Raw genomic sequence first — 16676 nt, 5'->3', positions numbered from 1 at the left:
ATATAAATCTTCTTTTTCTAAGCAGCATGTGCAAAAACTCCTCCATCTCAGGAAGGGAAGGGGGACATGGGGGCAATATGTGGGGAAGGTGGTGGTCTGCAATCAGAAGCACAGATTTCATTTTAATACTAGAGCAGCCTCCTTAAATTACAGAGTCCATTCTGGAAAAGACATGGAAGCTAACCTGGCTTTGGACAGTCTCAACACCACTGATGGGAAACTCTTATCATTGCAGTCTTGATAATTTGCTTGTAAAAAGCATTTTTTCCTATAACTATAAATCAATCCCTCAATGCAATTTTAGAAATCTATTCCCCACTGCCCCCCGAAAAAAAAAATCAGCTATTACCAGAAACTCCAAATGCGAGACAGTAGAAGCTGAGCTCCAGCATAATTAGGGGAGATTCTGAATGGTGCCCCGAGGCAGACCATACAAGAAAAGGGTAGAAAGGAGTTATATACGTTCAGAAAGCTCATTTAGGGAAGAGGCTGTGCATAATGCATGCAGGCCCCGGAGTATAGACACTCCCTCCCTGCGGCCTGCTCAGAGGCAGGCTGAGAGCCACGACACTGGCAGATGGCTGCCCCAGTGGCAATTCTGCATGCTCCAATGGCCGCCTCCTCCTGTCCACCCTCAAGCACAGGCTGATGCTCCCACAAGGGGTGGGGAGCACAGCAAACACTGCCCTTAAAGAATAGTACCTTTCCCCAGGGAAGGTAAACATTTCCATCAGAAGGCAGAAGCAATTTCTCTCTGTGCAGGAAAAAGGAGCCACAAACATCAAGTTGCTCATTCAAAAGAGACAGATGATCTCTGCAAGCCAAGCAGTGCCAAACCATCTGAAAAGGGTTTGCACATCCATCAGCACAAGTGGCTATGTGGGGGGAGGGGAGCAGGAGTGTGGTAGGTCTACTCAGGATGCAGGACTCTCTGGCCTCAGGTCATTTGTTATTTGACTGGAACAGAAGCCCCAGGGGAGTGGAAGCCAGAAGTTTTCCTGAAGGGGCTCTAGTCTGAGCAAAGGAGCAGCAAAGCCACTCTCCTCTATTCCAGGTGCCCCCAGTCCTCCCAGTCCACACACCGAAGTCGTTCTATTTCCAGCATCTACACTCAAAACCTTTCCCAGTGCTCTGTTGAATTTTGAGCCAGACACTTCTTCCCACCACCAACCCCCACCTTTTTTTTAGTCACATGCGACCAAAAGAGAAATGACAGTTCACTAGTCTTATGCCTAAAATAACCTACAGAGAAATATGGTTTATGAACTCCCCTGTAATACAATATATAATTCAGAGCCCAGCCATTTGTCACACTATTGAGTAATCCACATGCATCCCAAGGGTCAGACAATAAAATCTGTAAATCAATAGCAAAGAGGAGTACACCTTAGCCACTAAGGTAAAACACAAAAATCATTTTTTAGCATTAACCTTTTTTTTTAAACTTAGAAAATATGAATTTCTGACAGCAAATACTTGTGAAGGAGTTGTATGCCAGAATGGAAGAATTTATCCTTTCTAGAACCCCCCCGATAGTCGATTTCAGTGGAAAAAGAAAAACCCCAAGATTCACATTTTCCCAATGACAATAATGGCTTTCTTCTACACACCTGCCATCAGCACGGCAGAGATGACCACATCAGTCATAAGATAAGCACATGTACATTCTGCACCCAAGAAGAGCAAGCAAAATGCCTGCTTTGTGCAAGAGCAAGGCACTTAAAACAGGAAACAAAATAATAAATTATTGCAGAGCTGGGTCTGAACTTATTTTTCTTTTCTGGATGATCAAACACTGAGTGTGAGCGTAGGGGTAGGCATCGCAATCTGCAAACATATTGCCATAGTGACTGGTGCTGAGACAGAAAGATAAAACAGGCAGAACTTCATTTATATTCCAAGGAACAGAGACAAGTGCCCTGATCATTCAGCCCCACAGAGAGTCCCAATGCTAAATGAGTAGTCTCCTTCCCAATCGCTGTAGAGCACCATCCAGGATCAGACGTGGGGTGTGTGACTCCACTGCTGACCAATTATCGGCCTAGAGCGGAACCTCTCCAAAGGATGCCCCAGGTACACGGGGGCTACAGAAGAAGGCGTTGGGGCCCCTTAGTAAGAGCTCGCCTTCTTGGACACAGGAGGTGAGACGAAGTCAGGTGAGATCTGCTGTGCATGGCTCTACTCTGGTCAGTTTCTCTTTTTACCTAACACATCACTTGGACATTAACTTCCTTGGTTTTTTTATTTTGAAATGATTTTAGACTTGGAGAAAAGTTGCAAAAAAAAAAAAAAAGGAAGAAGAAAAAGAAGTAGAGATCCCATAAACCCTTTACCCAACTTCCCCTGATACTAACATCTTATAAAACTATAAAACAACTAACAGAACTGAGAAATTAACATTGGTACAATAGTACTAACTTGAGACTTTATTTGGACTGTACTTATTTTTCCTCTAATCACTTTTTTTCTGTCCCAGACTCTCATCTAGGAAACCACACTGCACATAGCTGTCCTGTCTCCTCCGATCTTTGACATCTCCTCAGTATTTCTTTCTTGACCTGGATGTACTTGCAGAGTAATGGCCAGCTTTTTTCTAGATTATGCCTCACTGTGGGTTTATTTGATGTCCACTCATTTTTACTATAAGAGCTGTTGCTATGAACCCGGCACTATAGTGAACAATTAATATGTTCACCTCATGTACTACTTAAGACAACCCTCTGAAGTAGGTATTACTTACTATCCCTATTTTGCAAATGATACTTCATTAAACCTTAGTAAAATTAGGTAATGTGCCCAAGACTCCCCAGCTGTAAAAGGGAGCGCTGAAGTATGAGCCTGGGGAGACTGATTCTACAACACTCCACTGCCAGCCAAACTCAACTAGATGCCACAATACAGCCGGGACGCTACCCTCTGAAGAAAGGGCATTCTAGCTTTTGTCATTTTTTCCAAAGGAGACAAACAAACCTACTTTAACTTCTAAGTTCTGCCCAAACAACCAGAAATTTCCTTCTCTTTACAAGAAGTACCTCCCTGGCCTAAGGATAAAGAGGAGGCCACTGTGCTGAGACCTCACTCCGGACTAGCACCAGGCAGAGAGAAAATAAATGAGCATGTAGGTGTGCTCCACTCAAAAGAACCCCCTTCTAATAGCCTCTCCACGGGTATGGAGACACTGCAGTCACAGGATTTAAAAACAACAAACAAACAAAAAGCAAAACCAAACCAGAAACTTCTTAGACTGCTTTTCCATGTCAGGCCCAGAGAAGTCCAACACAACCTGGCACTTCCTCTTTCAAATTAGGCTCTCTGGGAATGCTGAAGCACAACCCATTCATGTAGCACAGGAGCAGGGGGGTGGAGTTGGGGGGGGTGTCAAGGGACAGGGCTATGGGAGACAGGGTGGGAAGCATTCCAGCTGCGCTCCAGGATTTGTTTTTAATGCTTATAACTTTAGATCACTCAGTTGCACAGACTTGATTTTTCCCAAATAGCCTCTCTGGCAATGCTAATATGTTTTTCCTCTTATTCTGACTGATCAGCGAAATGCATGGCTGGAAGGACTGCCTTCGAAGTAATTTCTTTGATGCCGGCAAAACTGAGAAAATATTCCCCCAGCTACACACCCCCACATCTATCCATCCCTGCCACCTGCCATTCAGCTGCAGGTAAAGGCCATTACAGTAAAGAAGGAAAGGAGGCAGGGAGGGCAGGCAGCAAGGGAGGGTGGAAGGGAGAAGGACTCAGGGCATGAAAACGAGGAAGGGAGAGAGAACATTTTGTTCAAAGGGAGTCACTACAGAACCCAGACTTTTCCTGACATGCATAAGCAGGGCCAGATGATGCCAGCAAATAGGTGAAAAGACAGCCTTCTTTTGAGCCGTCTCTTCCTTCTCCCCACTGCCTTTCAGCTCCCCAAGTGTCCCTGCCAACTCCATCACTAAGATGGACTTGTGTAAAACTGACATTGCAAGTGGCCGCCCCTATTACTGCTGACTTTACGTAAGAGTCCCTCCCCTTTGCAATCTACCACTGATACCGGACTCCAAGGTATCTTCAGCTAGGTACTCTGATCGAATACTAGAAGTTGAAATGCTAATGGTATTTAGGGAACAATTCCTCCAGCTTCCCCTTCTGCAATCTAACCTAGGGAGAATCTAAAGCCAACTAAGAGCCCTCAAATCAGACTGCATAAAACAGGGCTACTTAATCCACTGTGTTTAGGGACATCTGGATCTACTCCTAAGATCCCTAAGATTTAATCGAAAACAAAGCTTGAATAATTCTGCATCCTCTTGAATAATTTCCTCCTCTCAATGTCAACAGCCTCTAAAATTCACATTACTTTGTTCCCACATAGGCCTCAAATAGCACTGCTTTCAAAAAATGATCTTGCAGATTGAAATCCTGGGAAAAGCAATGGGATTTGGGATCCTTCACTGACAGACCATGGGCTCCAGGAGAGACCAAGAGAAGAGGTAATCACTTCTTGGTGCAGCACCTTGAGATCTCCCTTAAAAAATGTATACAAGGCACCAGGGACAAGGGGGTTTTCCAAAAAAATGTTAGTTTTCCTCCCTTCCCCAATAGCTAGACTAAAGTTCCTGGGTCCTCTTCTGCCTCAGTCATTCTTGGCCATGATAGACTAGACAATCTCCTCACCCTCTGTCCAAAAGCCTGACTTGGCAAACCAGGATGACAGAATGGAGATTAACAAGATGATGTTTATACAACATGTAGAGGGTTGCTGGGATGGGGGAATAGAGGTAGTTTTCTTTTTTCTCCCTAGGCAAAAAAAAAAAAAAAAAAAAAAAAAAAGATTTATAAATAGACCATATTAGTATTGCCTGAAAACTCACCTCTACCCAGATAAACTAATTATGTCTACAGATAATCAAATCTGAAAAGTTTTAATCCAAGAAATGGTTCTTTCCATTCAAATAACTGCTTATACAAACCCAAAACAGACTATTCTCTAATTAAAGAAATTAAAATACAACTCAATCTTTGTTTGCCCAAATCAACAAATTATAGGAAATAAGGCAAGACCAACAACCTATTAGTTTATGAACAGTATCAAAACAAAACCCACACAGGACCAAAAACACAATCAGCCTGATTCAGCACAAGCACCAAAAGGCTCACAGAGCCCCCTGCACACTAGTTCTATTTCATTCAGGTTCTTTTCAGGCGTATTTAAGAAGATCAGTGGCCAGTAAGGTGCCACTCCAATTTTGAATTTGGACACTGCCAGGGACCTAAAAAAATCTTGATAGTCCCTGGTTCAGAAGAGACAAGGTTGGAGCAATTTCAGAGGAACTTCTGGTAAAGCTCTCCAACTTGCCCCATAGGCCAGACAAAGGTCTCCTTACTAAGGAGGACATTCCAACAGTCCCCTTAATGATGTGCCTGCCAGCTATCCCAGTCTAAGGCTCAGAATGCACCAAATCCAATGTTTCTGGCCCCCAACAAAGGCAGGCTAGGCTTTCAAATGCCAATGCCCCCCCCCCTTTTTTAAAGTAGGCACCGTGCCTGGCATGGAGCCCAACTAGGCCCTTTCTGACACTGGACACCACTTGGTTCTGACCTCTTGACAGTCTCAGCATCTTCCCCACAGAGGTTCTTCCTCATCCCTCCATTTCCCAAGTAACCAATCAAGTCCTTCTCTCACATTATCCAAGGTAGAAGCCCCACCCTCAGCCTGGCTCAGGAAACTTAGAAGACATCTAAGTGAAGTTTCCTCAGTTTCCCTCTACCTCCTTCCCATTGATCTTTGTTGTCTCCTAGCTTCTGCTTCTCATTTCCAAGGTGCATCATATTCAATAGGCCAAGACTTTCCATCTGGCACCTATACAATTTTAATCTCATCAATGGTCTCCTCTCTGGGATTTCAAATCTGTCAACACTGATTCCTTTCTCTTCTGCCTTCAAACATATACAAAGGTCTCTCAACTCAGTTTCAGTGACCCTGCCTCTGGGAAGTCTTCCCTTCAGGGCCCCTCCTCTGTCTTCTTACCTAACTATATTCCTGTCTGGGGGTCCTCCTACACCATAAGCCTAGGCAGGCATTCAATGCCCACCACATTATCTCTAACATCAAGCATTCCATCTTGATGGAATCAACTGTACATCACTATAACATATAACAAATGTAACATAAAATAGACAAGTTTTTTGACATCACTACCACCAAAATTACTGTTTTAGTTCTCTTCTTCCACTTACTCTTAAACACCTCAAACCTAGGAGTTTCTATCATCTTTCTTCATTTCCTCATCTCCCATTCACAACACAGCCCCTGACTGGACTCAACTACACACTAATAGTTTACACTTACTTACATCATTAGTTCTACTGCCTTGTTAGCTCTCCTCCTCATCTCTCCTCCCACCCTCTCTCCACCGTCCCCTATCTGACAGATGGGACTCTGCCCACCACCATCTTCCCATTATTCCCTATACATTCCTGTCTCTCCAGCCAGGGAGTTGTACTCTCACTCTGAGGTCTCTGTTCATGTCATCCCCTTCCCGTCCACTCATGCTTCCTACCTGTCCTCTTCTCTACCTAGTCGAGTATTACCTCCTCTTAAGTTACCAATCAATTCCTACCTCTAGTGCTATCACAAAACCAAGAATGGAACAGGTTCTGGAAAAGGACCTCTCATTCCAGCTCCAAGGCAGCCCTTGAGAGATACTCCCAGCCCTGATGAGTCCCAACCTTTGAGATGGCCTGGTCAGTTTTAGCCAGCAGCATGAGGCCAATATGAGAGAAAAAAGGGAAGTCACAGCTACACAGATTGTCTGAGCTAAAGCCAAGCCCTAGGCATGAGGGCTGGGACTTGTTTTGGCAGCCAGTTTTCCATCATCTCTACTCCAGTTTAAGTTTTTCATTTCAGCCAGTTTGGGTATCCTGACTTTTGAGAGCTGAGGCTATGCCATTCTGCTAAGTAGTCTTTATTAAACCTCAGAGAGAACAGGTGGACGGAGGAAGCAGAGAAAGGCAAGGTTAAGAGCCTAGGGTAAGTGTTAAGCATACAAATGCTTGTTAGAAAGCAGACTGTCAACAGCTGCTCTCCATCACCACCCAAGTCCACAGATTGGAAACTGGACCCTGGCCTACCACCCCATCCAGGTAATGAAGGCCAAACCCCGGGCAACGATGCTCTGTGCCAGTGCAGAGCTCAGCCAGCTAGTCTCAAAGTGGCCTCAGCCTTGGCAATCACTGCCATGGAGTTCACAGGCTTTTCTGCCCTGGCCTCTACCTGTTGCCCCAGGAGGTGTGGGATTTGGCTGCTGAGGGGCAGTGGTCAGCCATTCTGGGAGAACACCACAAATGGAAAATGAGGGCTCACTGAAATGAAGAGATCTAAACTGTATTCATGGAACCTTCTGGGACCTTCATGTATTCCAACCCACCTTCCTTTTCTCCCCAAGGACAAGGTAATTTGGAGCCTCAGAAAATGCTCTTATAGGCCTCAAAAGACCTGGCATCCTGCTATGCCCCAAGCAGTTCTCCTGACAAATTCTTATTACCAAGGTACAAAAGAGATGCTCAGAGCACAGAATGCCTAACAAAGGCTTCATAGGTGGTTGTAGTGATGGAGATGGGCCAGAAGTATAGGTAGGAAAGAACAAATAAAGCTCTCAGGGAATCCCCAGAAGACTCAAAAGGCTTTGAAATGGAGAGGGGTGGGGGGAAGGCACTGTGCAGAAAGAAGGAGCACCAGAGAGCAGCTCTGTTGAACATCTCATCCTTTAAAGTTGCAGAGACAGCAACTTGTGTTCAAGAGAGGAGACAGACTATCCTAAAGCCACACAAAAACCACCCTGTTTCCTCTATTTGGTCCTTGTTACACCTTTCCAGTGCTGCACTTTAGCCAGGAAAAGATGTGCAGAGACCTATTGCTACAGACCCCCCTCAGGGCATTACCTTCTGCTGGCAGATAAGTCCCACTGCACCACTCTGATAAGACACAGGAGTTAACTTATAAACCGCCTTTAACCAATACTCCCATAGTCACCCACTGCTCATGGGCCTACACGTGTGTGAGCGCGCGCACAGGCCTACATGGGAAGGGTGGGACAGAAGCAGGTCATACACTTGTGGATTATCCTGGGAATGAGATCACCCATAAGGAGGATCTCTCCACACCAGGGGAAGAAGGGAGGGTCACCTGCCTCCCAGCCACACAGCTGGGGAGGTGGCAGAAGGCACAGGGAGCTTTGTCCCTGAGTCCCAACTCAATTCATCCTATAGGATATTCAAAAAAATCTGGTCTTTATCCTTGGTTCCTGGCATAGAGCTCCTAAAACCTTTGAAATTTACCGAGTGACAGTAAATTCCAGAGTTATTCCAGAGTTTATGCTGATGAGATGACTCTTGAGGGGTAGAGGAAGGAGAGAAGGCAGCTTTAGATAACTTCAGGATGGGGACAGGTCATCAGAAAGAGTAAGCCATGATCATATAGTTGGAACTTTTAGCCCCATCTGCTGACCTCCAAGAAGAGGAGAGAGGGCTGGAGACTGATTAAGTGATTGGACATCAGTGATTAAACTCAATCATGTATATCAAATTCAACCTCCATTAAAAACCCCTGAACAACCAATGTGAGAGCTTCCAATCTGGTCAACACGCAGAAGTTCTAGGAGGGTGGTGTGCCCAGAAAGGGCTGGGAGGCTCCGCACCCCTCCCCCTATACCATACCTTGCCCTCTGCTTTTCTTCCATTTGGCTGTTCCTGAGTTGGACCTTAATACAATAAGCCAACAAACCCAAGTGTGTTCCTAAGTTCCCTGAGCTAGGAGTTTTTCTAGGAAATTATTGAAACTGAAGAGGGGGTTGTGGGAATTTCTAATTTATAGGTGGTCATAAATACAGGGTGATATGGGACTTGGAACTAGCATCTTAAGTAGATACGGTGTCACTGAGACCTTTAACTTAGGGATCTGACACTACCTCCAGGAATGTGTTGTCAGAATTAAACTGCTGGACACGCAGGTGGTATCTGAGGACTAAAGAATCACACAGCCCCTTCCAAGCTGCAAGGGGCCAAAGGCCTCTCAGACAAGTCCACAGAGTCACCCGGATCAGAGTCAGGTGCTCCCTCAGACAGATGTCCAGGGCCTGCAGGAAATCAGACTCCTCTCTTAAATACTTGAAACAGAGTAGTTGGTCTACTATAAATGAGGTTTTTAAAATTCAATTCCCTCCTATTGCTCGTGCAGATCTGAAATGATCTGACCAGATGGCTGGTGCTCTATAATTCTTGGATTGCTCTCATCAGTTGTTGATGATTTGGATTTTTTTTCTTTTCCCTTTTTTTTTTAACCCCCTCACACGAATGTGTTCCTGCATAGGCTTTCTGCGTGCTCCCATTAAGTGGGCTCTTTGTGCTGATGCCAATATTTCTGAGATTCTAACAGCCTCAGAAGTCAATTCAGGTCAATAGGGTGCCCCAGGTTTGAGGTTCCCCGAGCACACATGGGGCCAAAAAGCAGCACTGGATGACGGTCAGGACAAGGCTCTTTGCTCAGGCTGCCTTGTCAACCTCCACTTCTCCTTCAGGTCCCAAGAAAAGGAAGGCAACAGAGGTATTTTTTTTTTTTTAAGATTTTATTTATTTATTTGACAGACAGAGATCACAAGTAGGCAGAGAGGCAGGCAGAGAGAGAGGAGGAAGCAGGCTCCCCGCTGAGCAGAGAGCCCGATAGAGGTATATTTTTGTAAAATGACAACTATAGCCACTTACTATTTCCTATATGCCAAGTCCTGTGTGAAACATTCTACATATGTTAATCTTGTTTTAGTCTCACATCATCTCTGGGAAGCAGATATTTTCAGATGAGGAAACTAAGGTTCAAAGATTCTCATCAACCTGGCCAAGAACACACAGCTCAAAAAGAGAACTTTCATGGGGTTGAAGACTCAGCAGCATAAAATTTGACTCACCATTCCACTGAGATCTCAACAATACGGAGAGAAGGCCCTAGCCTTCCCACACTCTCCTTTGTGCTCTCAATGAGCACAGGACACTTACACCAGAACATCCAAAACACTCTAGTGCCTTTTTCTGTCACTGTATCCTGAGACTATATGCTACTAGAAGGTAGGAATCATGTCTCATTTGCTACTCAAAAAGACAGCATGGCACAGTGGTGAGGAGTTCAGGCTTGGGGCCAGACAAAGCTTGTTTTAAACTGTGACTCTACAGTTTAAAACTGGTCATTTGACTAAATCACTTCTAAGACTCAGTTTTATCTATAAAAGCAAGGGTAGTTATAGCACTGGCACCATCGATACTCAGTAAATGTGACATATTACCTGTATCTCTGGCTACCAGTACAGTGCCTGGCACAAAGCAGAATCTCACAAATGCCCAGGGAGCAGAGACTTCACCACATTTGGCTGTGACTGGCTTTCTGTACACTTGATCTTAGCCAAAAGGCCGAGAAGCAATGACCGGCTTTCTGTAGTAACAAGTACACAGGCACAAAGTCCTAGGTCTCAGGGGTCTTCCACCCCAAGACAAATTTCTGAATTTCCTGCCCAGAACCCATAGGACCTGCCAGCAAACAGCTTTCCTCTGCTTGCTTGTGAACAGCTGATGCTGAATCCACACTCAAATGCTTGCTGTGCCTCCGTAAGGTGAGACAGATCCCAAAATAAACCAGAAGACAGAGAGAGACAGGAAAATCACTTCCAGGAACAAGCAGCTCACAGTGAGGATGCTGACAGTAATAACAGAGACGGGTCGATTTCAGGAGGGTGACCTGCAGCTGCTCCAGGGCTGAAAGGCTGGGGCCCAATTCCCACCTGGCCTGGTGGGAAGGCCCATGAAGTCATAGGTAGGTCCCCTGGTGTTCCAGACCACAGCACGCAGCCTGGAAAGCTACCTTCCTATGAGCCCAGACCATGTATCCCAGGGTGCCCTCCCTGGAGGCCTGAGGACAAGAGAGCTGAGGTTCTTCCTTCAGACACATGAGGGGACAAAAGTTACTGAACTAGAGATAATACCCGTCAACAAAAACTAGCCATTTTCTGAAAAGTCCCCAAAAGATATTCCATCATCCTCCTTGCCACATCCCTGACTCCTAGGCAAAAAAAACTGTGCTAACCCTTTCTGCTCCCTCATCAAAATCTCTAGGGGGGTGGGCACTTTAGGGGCACAGAAGTCTCTCCACCTCACCATAAGTGTCCTTCCCCATCAAAGACCAGAGAGGACAGGAAGCCTATACACTCATGCACCCTTACTAGCATCCAATTCCACAATCAAGTTCAAGGGATAGCACAAATGGAGAATTTACCAATTAAAATCAGAACTGAATGTACTGAGTGATATCTTGATGTCAAGAATCCTCAAAACAGGGAGGGCAGGACATTTCCCCAGTGATAGGGGTTTTCCTAAAACTTCCCCCTGGCTCCCTCATCACTTCCTTGGTGCTTCATCACTCTTCGGTGGCATCAGCGACCTGTATGCAAGCCCAGCAGGAGCGCCATCGCTACCAGAAAGTTGGCTGGCACAGTGAACGCTGCCCCTGCCGGCACAGAAGCAACGGGGACAGTGAGGACACAGCGATGAATACTGGTTCAGAGCGGACCAAACCACAGTGGCAGCTGCCAGGGCTGGCCATCCACCTTGCCACAGCACACAGTGCTAACAGCCCGCTCTGGAGAACAGACCCAAGTGTCCCCATAGTGGGGCTACAGTCAGTAGGTTGGAACGAGAAGGACAGTGGGAAGGAAAGTGGGTCGAGGCTCCGTGGTCAGTGACCTAGGACACGTCAGCTGAATGACACAGGTCAATGAACCTCAGTGTTTTCACAGGAAAACCCAGACAATAACAGTTCCTACAGTTGTGAAGATTGAATGAAATTATGCATACTCAGCACCTAACACAGTACCTGAATATTGTGAACTCTCCACAAATGCTCATTACTTTCTAAGCCATGGGCCCAGGTTCATAAAAGGGCTAGAAAGTTGTTCTTTCTGAGGATGCCCCATTTAGAAACCAGGCCAGGATCAGCCCCTGTTCCTTGGCACAGGTTCCTTTAGCAACAGAACACTCCTGCCCCGCACCGGTGCTCAGTACTCTCCCGTGAACAGTATTTCAGCTGCACTGAGCCGAGCAGCAGAGCCTAAAATAGCATTTGCAGAGTGAGGCACATGTCACTGCCTCTCCTGTGTTTCAGAAGCACAGGGAAAGAAAGTTTTCAATCACTTGCTCAGAATGCTCGGCCACCCACCACCTGCCTTCCTTTCATGGCAATAATGTGCCACAATCTCTGCTCTGTTGGAAAACGGAGGTCCCTAAGCCCCACAGCAGCAGTCGCCACTTGGAAGGACCACACTGTTCCCTTCCCCTCCAGTGGGCCACAGAGTGACTGCTCTTCCAAACAGCCCTGTGGGGACGAAGGACATGTGCACTTAGAATTCAGAGTGTGGGGACGCCTGGGTGGCTCAGTTGGTTAAGCAGCTGCCTTCAGCTCGGGTCATGATCCCAGCGTCCTGGGATCGAGTCCCACATCGGGCTCCTTGCTCATCAGGGAGCCTGCTTCTCCCTCTGCCTCTGCCTGCCATTCTGTCTGCCTGTGCTCACTCTCTCTCCCTCTCTCTCTCTGACAAATAAATAAAATCTTAAAAAAAAAAAAAAAAAGAATTCAGAGTGTGTTTCACAGGGAGAGGGCTGGGCTTGGTACCTGGCCGAAGGGCCTGCCACTCATGGGTCGGGTGAAACACCTCGAGGACCTCGGAGTCCAGCTCCTCTTCTGCTGTGGTTTCCTTTCTGTCTGCTTCTTTGGTCCTGCTCTTCTCTGGGCTGGTGAGCGCAAACTCCTTCAGAGAAAGGAAAACACAGGGCATGACCCACCATAGCAAGGTACCAGGTAAACAGAGAACATGGCCTGGGTGGTATACCTTTCTCCTCCGTCCTCCTCTCCTCCCCAGCCTTGTCTGGACTCTTCACAAGGTTAGCCTCATAACAAGAATGAGTGAGGTGATACAGTTACATCAACACAGCAGGTGTTATGTGTATATGAGTAGGGAAAAACTCCATAAAGTTCATTACTATCACTTTTTAAATTTTATTTTATTTACTTATTTGACAGAGAGAGAACGCACACAAGCAGGGAGAAGGAGAAATGGGGCTTGATCTTAGGACCCTGGGGTCATGACCTGAGCCAAAAGCAGATGCTTAACCAAATGAGTCACCCAGGTGCCCCAGTTCATTACTATCTCAAGGGGGTTAAGGGAATAACCTAGGGAGAGGGGTTGGCAGAAGAAGACAGTAAGAGCCTTTTGCTTTTTACTTGCCCTGTTACTATACTGTGTGACATTTGAAACTCTCACCTAATTGCTCTTACAAATAAAAAAGATGTATTTAAAAGAAGAAATGCACACATGAATGGGAGAATAAGTCCTGAAATGGCCACCCCAGACAGACAAAACCTGCCAGCTGAGGCCCAACTGATACCGACAGGGCCCAGCAGGGCCTGGCAATTCTCTGGGGTGCCTACAGGGCATAAATGACCCTTTGGGACATAACAACCCAGGGTGAAAGGGCTGCAAGTGGGAAGCTGGGAGTCCAGTGAGGTGAAGGGGGAAGAAGCCAAAGCTGAAAACTAATTCCTAAAACCTGTTTCCTTCCACCCCATGGAGAGCATGGAGAATTAATGAGATGATGTCTGTGGAGCACTTTGAGCTCAGGAGACAGAGATGCAAGATAAATACCAAGTATTATTCATTTTGCTTCTTTCAGGCCTCCCATTCTTCCTGTCCCATTTTTAAACCTTTCTTGCATAAAAGCAGTAGGGCTTCAGGAAACTGGAACCAGAGGGTTCCAGAGCTCTGGATAGCAAGGAGGAACCCCCACTAGCACACTGGGAGGTTATTTCAGACTTCGCACCTCCAGAGCCTTCCTGTAATAACAGTGAGCATATTTTGTGAATTCCTATGAACCCAAACCTGAGCTAGGACCTTTACACACATCTCATTTTGGTTTCCCAACAAGCCTAACCTTGAATGGGAGGTAGCAATGCATCTCTTCCAAGCAGCACCCCAGCTTCAGATAAGTATCCCCACCTACCCAGCACCTGAGAGTCTGACCTTTCAGTAACTGTCAAAGGAAAGGGCAAGGTGTTTAGTTAATGGTGATGATAATGGAAAGCCCCTCCAAAGACTTTTACATTTTAACAAGAAATAAAGGCATGGAATTCAGATGGCAGGAATTCAGATCTTGTTCAGGACCTATAAGGAAGAGATCTTAGACAAGAAGCAGCCCTCAAATCATGTCACAAGTAGAGGCAAAGACTACAGCACAGTGGTTAAGAACTCAAGCTCCGTATCACATAACCAGAAGTTCGAATCCTAGTTTCTTGTGATTCCTGGAAATTTACTCAATTTTCTAAACCTGTTTTCATATTTGTGAAGCAAAAGTAATAGCGACATCTAGCTCATACATGAGACAAATCACCACCTTGTAAACCACTAGCTCTGGGTACGGGGTAGCCATTACTCTTATCACTTGTAAAGACAACCATAGACTACAGGTTGGATGAGTCTGTGCGATGACATCCAATAGTGACTACACAATGACATGACTCAGGTCAGGTTTGGGTTGTGGACACCTGAGTTGCCTGGCCCATCAAACCTCTCGTATCCCTTCAACATGGGGTTTGCACAGATCTGAGCTCAAAAGAAAACTAGGAGCAAAAGAGCAGCCATGCTTGTGAGACTAAAATAAAGAGAGAATGGCAGGAGACACTGGCCAAAAGCCGGATTTCCTAAGAGCAGGCTTTGTGTCCATCTCTTTCACCACAGTACCCCCATGCCCAGCACAGTTCTTAATTTACCATCATCCAAGAACAAAGGAATAAAGGAACAACCCTCTCCCACAGGCAGGTACATGTTCTAGATGCCTTGGAGTGAGGCAAGTCCAAAGTAGCCACACCTGCTAGAACCCAGGGAGTAGCCCCACGTTCTAGAACAAAGACTACCATGTCTACAAAGTACCTGAAGCCTATAATCCAGGGCCCATCCATGCTGGTCAGCCTCTGCCAAAAGCACCATACACTAGACCATGGGCCTAGGGGAATGTTAATAAAATGTACCCCCAAAGTGTGTGGGTCAAATGCCTTAAGGGCCAAGGAGGGCCAGGTGTCCAACAATGGGGAGTGCTTGTGCTGTGAAAACTGGAGTCCTCCTGCCTTGACTAAGGAACACAGCTGCTACTCAGCTGGTCCACCACTGCCATGAAAAAGAGAAAAACAGAAAAACAGATTTTTATCTCAACTCTTCTTATTTTAGAACACTAAGAGGACCAAACTAAACATCTCTAAGCTATAAACTGCAGTTCTTGCTTTAGTCTATTAGCCAGGTAACTCCTGGCAGGTGTGGCTGTAAGCAAGCAACCAAACTCTCATCTCCAGGAGAAGCAGAAAGAGGCAAGAGGAATGGTGATGATGAAACATGGCAGAAAGCCCTTCAAACTCTAGGCTGGTCCGTGTTCATTCTCTTGACTAGAGGCTGGGAAAACCTCTTTTTCTAGATTCCTTTTAAGGTTAATAAAGTAAATTCAGAAAGGAGACTGATGAACCACTAAGCCACATGCCCCAAGCCCTAAAGGAGCTAATAATCCCACCACTGCTCCAAATGTTTTTTGAGCTTCCGCTCGGTGTCACCTCTGAACCAGATTTTAAGCCCCCCCCCCCCCACACACACACAACCTGCCATTATTTTACAAATATTTACAAATCCGTCTTTAGTGCAGGTGATACAAATTGGCGCTCCTCTGATCAGCTCACCCTATTCACCAAATCTAACTCTGAGTGACTTTGGACTGTTTGCCCAAATCACATCTGACAAACACTGAGGATGTCAGTCAGTTCAAAAGGGGCATTCCAGAAAAGGTTTTGAGAAAAAGCAGATCACAGTGATGAGGCTGCCATGGTAACAGCAGCTACCATCCATAGCTCCAGGCTATAAAGTACCTTCCATGCTGCACAACTCATCCAAGTTTCATCTGTGAAGCACACACTTTCATTCCCATTTTACAGATGAGGACAGGTATGGGGCCTGTGCAAAAATCACACTGCTGAGAAAAGCAGAGCAGAGATTTAAGTCAGGCCTGCCTGGCTCCAAAGCCCATGCAGGAATTTTGACTCCCTTCAGTGTTTCTGTTCTTAGTCATGTGTCCTAAAGGCTGTGCCCTAAATGCTGAGGGAATTGGCGGGAAGGGCAGTGAGATCACCTTTGCATATCTACCAGCACATCTCCCGCCTCCCAGGGGAAAGGGAAGACTTCCATGGACCAAGTGAAAAACCACAGTCCCCGAGAAAGGACAAGCAAGACTAGCTTCTCTGTGCTCAGGCAGTGTCCTCAACAGGAGAAAAAGACCAAGAGGTGACAGAAGTCAGCCAGCCCTTGGTTAACTCTCAAGTAAACCCCATGTCTGGTGCCCTCTCAGTTGGCTTCTTGAGGCTCTGTTCCACGCTGAAACCTTAGCACTTTCTTTTCCCTGCTACCATCACTCCAAATACCAATTTCTTCTCAACTGACTGGCAAGACATTCCAGCTGAGGTGTTAGCTGACAACAGCTTACCATGTCTCACTTCCTTGCACTTATATCTGAATAAGAGATTCTTAAAGACCAAAGCCTTCATGATCCAGGAGAATGAATGA

General features: G+C 46.0%; 1 protein-coding gene across 3 annotated transcripts in view; it reads right to left on the bottom strand.

The window, feature by feature from the left end:
- The window catches only part of LOC111141025 (SIL1 nucleotide exchange factor), a 224463-nt gene that overhangs the window by 150176 nt on the left and 57611 nt on the right, over nt 1-16676 (bottom strand). For all 3 annotated transcript variants that reach the window (XM_022493351.1, XM_022493352.1, XM_022493350.1), the window contains exon 3: nt 12698-12833. In XM_022493351.1, the coding sequence (XP_022349059.1) occupies nt 12698-12833 (136 nt within the window). The remainder of the gene's footprint in view (nt 1-12697; nt 12834-16676) is intronic.

The sequence above is a fragment of the Enhydra lutris genome, unplaced genomic scaffold, assembly GCF_002288905.1.
Source record: "Enhydra lutris kenyoni isolate GAN:26980312 unplaced genomic scaffold, ASM228890v2 scaffoldscaffold5, whole genome shotgun sequence".
Lineage (NCBI taxonomy): Eukaryota > Metazoa > Chordata > Mammalia > Carnivora > Mustelidae > Enhydra > Enhydra lutris.
This window is presented reverse-complemented; position numbering and strand designations above follow the sequence as displayed.